The 6431-nt window shown below is 38.9% G+C and overlaps 1 protein-coding gene and 1 long non-coding RNA gene across 2 annotated transcripts; both read left to right on the top strand.

Moving 5' to 3' along the window:
* Positions 1 to 2105: 2105 nt before the first annotated feature.
* Positions 2106 to 2924, top strand: LOC147483739 (uncharacterized). The gene has a single exon (XM_086579632.1). It carries the CDS (start codon positions 2106 to 2108, stop codon positions 2922 to 2924), a length of 819 nt encoding a protein of 272 aa, XP_086435758.1.
* Positions 2925 to 4199: 1275 nt separating this feature from the next.
* Positions 4200 to 5234, top strand: LOC147483738 (uncharacterized). The gene is made up of 3 exons (XR_015206220.1): positions 4200 to 4375; positions 4859 to 5000; positions 5103 to 5234. It is a non-coding gene; the product is annotated as an uncharacterized LOC147483738 (long non-coding RNA).
* Positions 5235 to 6431: the final 1197 nt, after the last annotated feature.

Raw genomic sequence — 6431 nt, 5'->3', positions numbered from 1 at the left:
TGGCCAGTTCATGACCAAAGAGATGTGTCCTAGGGTGAGCATAAGCAGAGTCAAATGGAAAAGATTCCTTATGCATCCGCAGCAGCGGCGCTTTTGATGTATGTCATGGTGTGTACTAGACCGATATTGCTTTTCGCCGTTGGTGTTGTAAAGCGATTTCCAAACCGGTCGAGCATTGGGAAGGTGTTAAGTGGATATTGAGATATCTCAAAGGCACTTCCAAATCGTGTTTGTGCTTTGGTGGAAGTAAGCCCTTACTTGAAGGCTACACGATGCATATATGGCGTGATGTTGACTTCGATGAAGTCCACCTTCGTTATCCGGGTTACTTTTGCGGGGAGCGGTTTGGCAATCTAAGTTGCAAAAGTGTGTTGCCCTCTCCACTTCTGGTTTGAAAGTATATTGCAGCCACCGAGTATTGCAAAGAGATGCTATGAATGAAGAGGTTCTTCGACGAACTAGGGCTAAAAAGCGTAAACGGTTTGTAGTTCTATGTGACGGTCGAGCGCCCGCCATCCACTTGAGCAAGAATCCGAGTTTTCATTCTAGATCCAAGCACATACACATGAGTTATCATTAGATTAGAGAAGTACTCGAAGACAAGCATTTGTGTATCGAGAAGATCCATACCGACAAGAACGGGTCGGATATGATGACCAAAGTTTTACCGAAAGGTAAGTTTGATATTTGCTGTGCTACCGCCGGAATGGTAGCAGACTCTTCCTGTTAATTTGGTAATTGCATGAAGGTATCCCCCCTCACTGTTCGGGAGGGGGAGATTGTTAGAGTTATCCCTCACATGAGGAGAGAAACAGAGATGGAGAGAAACGGAGCTGATTCGGCGTTGATATGTCGAGCGCTGGCCAGAGTAAAGCACTGCGCTCGTGCCTTTGAATCAGTCCGGTGTTTGAAGCGACTTCGCTCGATGATAGCACACACTCCGCTCATGGCTCCAGTGTTTGAAGCGACCAGCGCCGAGATGAAAGCGACTTTGCTACCATGGGCTCCAGATGTTTAAAGCGCGACCCACGCCAAAGAGGCGACTGCGCTCGTCTAATGTTCGTGGGCATTGTTACAATAACCGCGAAATTTGGTTTTTGGATATAAAAACCAAAATCAAGATTTTGGAAAACCTAACCTAACCAAGTCAGAAGGATTGGAATCCAGACTAAAACAAAGATAGAGAAACCCAATTTTAAAAGCTATCAAGATTGAAAGATAACTTTTCTGAAGATACAACCCCAAGAAAGAGATAAGAGTGATCTAGTAAGGTGAGAGATTGAAAGGAGATTGTAATCTTCCTTCCCACTTTATAAAGAACCTGCTCTTGTGGAAGTAGGCATCATTGGCGAACCACGGTAAATCTTTGTGTTATGTGGTTTGCCTTTACCGCTGCATTATTATTTGTTGTTGATAGTTGTTTAATGAGTTGGGCATGTTAAGATAGGCGTAGTTGATATTTAGATTTTGTCCGGAGTTGAATTGTGTTCAAATACAAATTATCTGTGTAGTGGGGGAATCGATTGGTATTGGTATAATCCCCAACAGTTCATTCCTTCAAGTAATATTTAGAAGAACTAGTAACACAAGAGCATATTCCTTTCAAAATGAGGGTCACTTATGGACTTACAGTTCCAAGACTGTTGAATTTCAATGAGGAGATTGGATCATATGTGGAGAAGGAAGAAAGAAAAATTAAAAATCATTTTCCACCGAAGTTCACCAATTAAGCTGTAAAATTGAAACAAAATCCAGGCCGGGCCCTGTGTCTTGAAAAGCAAGCAATTAGTTTGGGTTATGCAAATGGTTTATCTTGATCTCACGATTAAGCCTGTAAGTCCAGAATGTTGAGTCACTAGACAAAACGAATCCAAAACCAATAAGGCATCCAAGTTTGGGTGGGAGATCGACGAACTAGAATTGAATTTGTATTGTCCTAATTCTACTAGGATTCGGATCCAAGGTATCTCAGCGTCTATTTAAAATGCCTATTTGTTTCTGTAACAAGGTGAATTTTTATCAAACCATCTCTCAAGTGTCAAACCCTATTTACCAACCCTCCCATATCCTTCTTCTTCAAACCTCTCTTCAGTTTCTTCTTAACAATGAAAAAGGAGTCTCATCATCAGCGCTTTGATAAGGATTTTAGTTCGTTCGACTGCCGCAAACAAGAACAGCATATCACTGTGATGAGACATGGTGATCGGTTAGACTGTGAAGATCCACTTTGGAAATCAACAGCAGAACGACCATGGGATCCACCTCTGTCGGACACAGGTAAAGCTAGAGCTTTCGCCATAGGAAAACAATTCAAGGACAATCTTTCAGCACCAATCCACAGAGTTATCGTATCGCCTTTCTTGCGTTGCGTACAAACGGCTTCACAGATTGTATCGGCACTATGTACCGTCGACAAAAACGCAAACTACATGGATGTCGGTAATGAGGTCAAGGTAACGATCGAGTATGGATTGTGTGAGGTCTTCAATAGAAGAAACTTGGCTAGGGCTCCTGAACACGGGAAAAACGTTGGATTTAATGTCTCGGAGCTTGAAGCTATGTTCCCAGATGGGACAGTGGAAACAATGGAACCTATATGCAACCAGTTGCCAGATTGGCATGAGCGACCTGAATCTGCAAAGCTTAGATATGCAACCGTTATTCGCTCGCTAGCAAAGAGGTTTCCATACGAAAACTTGCTACTCGTTACGCATAAAATGGGAGTCAAGACAGCCGTTTCTTCATTTAGGAAAGACAAGTATGTTTACGACGTAGATTATTGTGGATATTCACACTTAAAAAGGAGAATCTTTCGTAGTCCTAATAAAAAGTATCTTTTTACCGGAGTCTATGACGTGACTACCAAAAGTGGGGAATCTGGTGTTAAATTCTGCCCGCTCATTGACAAGGCCCTATACGTATGATATATGATGCACATTGACTCAGCTGCTGCCATCAAAGCACTGGAGCATCAATCGGGCTTTGGAATCAAGTGAAGACAAAGCTGAATGGTTAAATCTCACATGCTCATGGAGGGAAACTAACTTAGTTTCAGATGCTTGCGCCAGATACGGAACCAATCTAACGAAGGGCACCAAGCAATGGTGGGATGATAAACCACCTTTCATGCACCAGATAGAGAATCAACATCAGACGTACTACTGATTCACGTAGTAAATCTTGTTAGGTTCAGTCTAAATGTAAACTTTGGAGAGACCTACACAATGCTCTCAACTGATATAAATGTAATTTTTTTCTTTGCTATTAATACAATTATGGCTTAGATGCTATAAGGTCCCAAATCGAAGTTTCGACCGGTCTGGAGTCTGAACTACCAAAGAATTGGAACAACTTTCTCGAGCTTTTATTTCAAGATTATTGTATGGATCTCAATTCTTAATTTAATTGAAAATAAGAATTTTTAATACAGTTGTAATGTTTTGTTTCACATAATACACTGTTTTGGTTTTTCACTAAGTTTTTACGTAACACCGTTAAAGGTGCCGAATGTATCAGCGAGCCATAACAACATACAGATGTTCTTTCCTCACGTTGTTGACTTAATTGCGAGAGATTGAGACCAAATCCACCAGCTGCGTACTCCTTTTGCTCTTGTGACAAGTTCATTGCTGGAAATTTTGAGGTAACAACAAAAGGTGGGATGAAAAATGAAAGGTGTGGTTTCCCAGAGGTAGTGAGTCGCCTTCAGGTGCTCATGCTTAAACTTGTCAGTCTCTGTAACTGCGAAATTGCAAGTTTAGTATAAAAACAGAAGTTAGGTTTTGGAAAACCAAGTCTTGAATAGAAATCCAATTTTGAGACAAATCAAAATTGAGAGAAAATCCTTTCAAAGAGAAAAACTTTGTAAGGAGGTTTAAGCTTGAGCTTTTCCAATTGGCCTAGAAATCCCTTCCTCAAAGTGACTGAAGAGAGACATGGTGTGGAAAAGGGTTGGGCTCCATTTGATGGATCAGATGGAACTTCTATACTCGGAGAAATTGACCTGGCTTTTCTTTCAGTGTATTCTTTGGGCATGTATTTTTCTGGTCACTTAGGCGACCGATTGGATTTAAGAATATTTCTTACCATAGGGATGGTAGGAACAGGTCTGTTCACCATGCTCTTCGGATTTGGATACTGGTTGAACATCCATAGTTTCTACTACTTCTTGATAATTCAAACGCTTGAAAGCAAAGCAATAAGGATTTTACAAAGCCTCTACTGTAGAAAAAGGAGGTCACCAAGGAACAGCCTGTTGGGTTCATACAAGCTTGGAGAATTCCTGGGGTTGCCCCTTATGCTCTCTGTATTTTCTTCGCCAAACTTGTGGCTTACACATTCTTCTATTGGCTTCCCTTCTATATTAGCCACACAGGTACCGTACTCTAACAAATTAAAACTTTTGTTTTTCTTTGAAAAAAAAAATGCATAATTAGGTAACAAATCTTACACAAAATTTGAATTTGGGGTACAAACCTTTTTTGAGCAATTTTGGGCAACTTTCACTTTTTTGCACTTCAATATAATAGAAAAAAAAAAAGGTCTCTCCCTCCAAATATGTATCCGCCACTCCACTCCACTGCCCTCCCCTCGGCAAAAAAAGAATATAATACCCTATCTAGCAGGTATTAGGTATTATGGCCTATGACATATATTGGAGAAGTTACTAATCAAGTGAATATTGCTTCTCTAGAGGGATCGGTGGTCTTCAAATAGATCAAGTGTAAGAGTTTTTAATCCTTTGGTTATTCTTGCACTATATTGCCTTCGAGTTTCGAAGATAATTGGGTAATTCAATTTTTATTGCTATGTAACTCTATTGTGGATGGTTTTTGAGACGTAAAATATGTTTTTTCAGACTTACCGCTCCCTTAGAAATAGATATAGTGATCCTCACCACTGGGTACAGGGGAGACCAAGAAGCTACGAAACTTTTTTGCATCATCCACATTTCAGAAATATATAATAGGATCATCAAGGACAAGAATCCCTCTCCACAGGTATTATGTCTCTAAGTTGAAGTCATCAAAATGTGGCATTCAGCCCTATGTAACATAGATTAGTGCAAAATAATTACTAACTATATATCTTAATTAATGCAGAGAATGCATACATCCTCGAATTCCACAATTAGCGATTATTAGCTATTCAGAGAGTATAGCAAATCTATTTACATCTGAGATGAGGTGTAGATTGCCTAGAATAACATAAATGGAAAAGGATGGGCTGAGGTGGGAAAAAATTCATGAAGCAAAGACTAGGGTAACTACATGTTTGTATTCATTTAAAGCTATTTTTCTCATTAATTTTGGAGTAAATAAGAAATCAAGCGATGGTGCTAGGCTTGCACTCACAACTATTATTGGAGTTGTCTTTGGATTTATTGTTGGTATTTCATTCCCATCTCTTTTAGTTATACCAAGATAATCTAATGTGAATTTCTTTATATCCTTATTCTTTTTTCTCAATGATATATGGAAGGTGATGTTATATTAGTTTGCTTGATGGGGATTTGTATGCGCCGAAAGTGCCGGATATGGTGAGGTAAGGGGCAGATTGCGTTTTCTGCTTACCAAAAGGAAGATTCAAGCAAAGTTGTACTAAGTATGTCAGTGGTTAACATAATAATTTTAATTGGAAGAATGTAGGTAGACTTCTACATTGCTCTAATCGTTGTACATTACTATCAACATTATTCAAAAGAAGAAAGATGAAGAAATGGAACCAGAAAATCAACAACAATTGAAAAAGACGATTCTGACAATTTCGATAACAAAATTCCAGGAACTTCTACAATTCTAATAATTGAAGAAGACGATTCAATATTGATAGAAAAAGAAAGGGTTTTAACACCAAGCCCATTACCCCAAATTCCAATATCATCACCCCCATTACAACCACAGACTACATTGGAAGTTGAGAGGTCAAAAAAGAGATCTTTAGCTATTGTTGATTATGGGCATGATGAAACTGCAATGTCCCCTGAACATGAAGCTGAGGTATGCACTCATAACTTAATAATTTATTTGTATATGTTGTTTTGGTATGTTTACGGAGTGTTGTTTATTGTTAAATTTTATTCCAGGAAGGTGAGATTATGAGTAGTGGGCAATGGGCATGTGATGGTTGGGGAGGATATTGAAGCTATAAATGGTATGTCAGTTTGTGTACACTTTTGTTATTTTGATATGCAAATGGTACACATTCAAGTTTATTGTCTAGCATAGGTAACGTGTAATATAAATAATCGGTTTATATGACATTGAGCTACCAGGGTTTGAAATTCCTATCAAAGAAATTGTTTCTTCTTAATTGTTTCATTTTTTTAGCTTCACGTATAACTGTTCTTTTAAGTGGCGTGAGACTTCAACTTAAGTGTGGTTGTTTAAGTGGCGTCAAAAATGATTTAACAAAATGGCTCTACAGTTATA

The sequence above is a fragment of the Coptis chinensis genome, chromosome 8, assembly GCF_015680905.1.
Source record: "Coptis chinensis isolate HL-2020 chromosome 8, ASM1568090v1, whole genome shotgun sequence".
NCBI lineage: Eukaryota > Viridiplantae > Streptophyta > Magnoliopsida > Ranunculales > Ranunculaceae > Coptis > Coptis chinensis.
The sequence above is the reverse complement of the archived record's forward strand: the minus strand, read 5'-3'. Positions and strand labels throughout refer to the sequence as shown.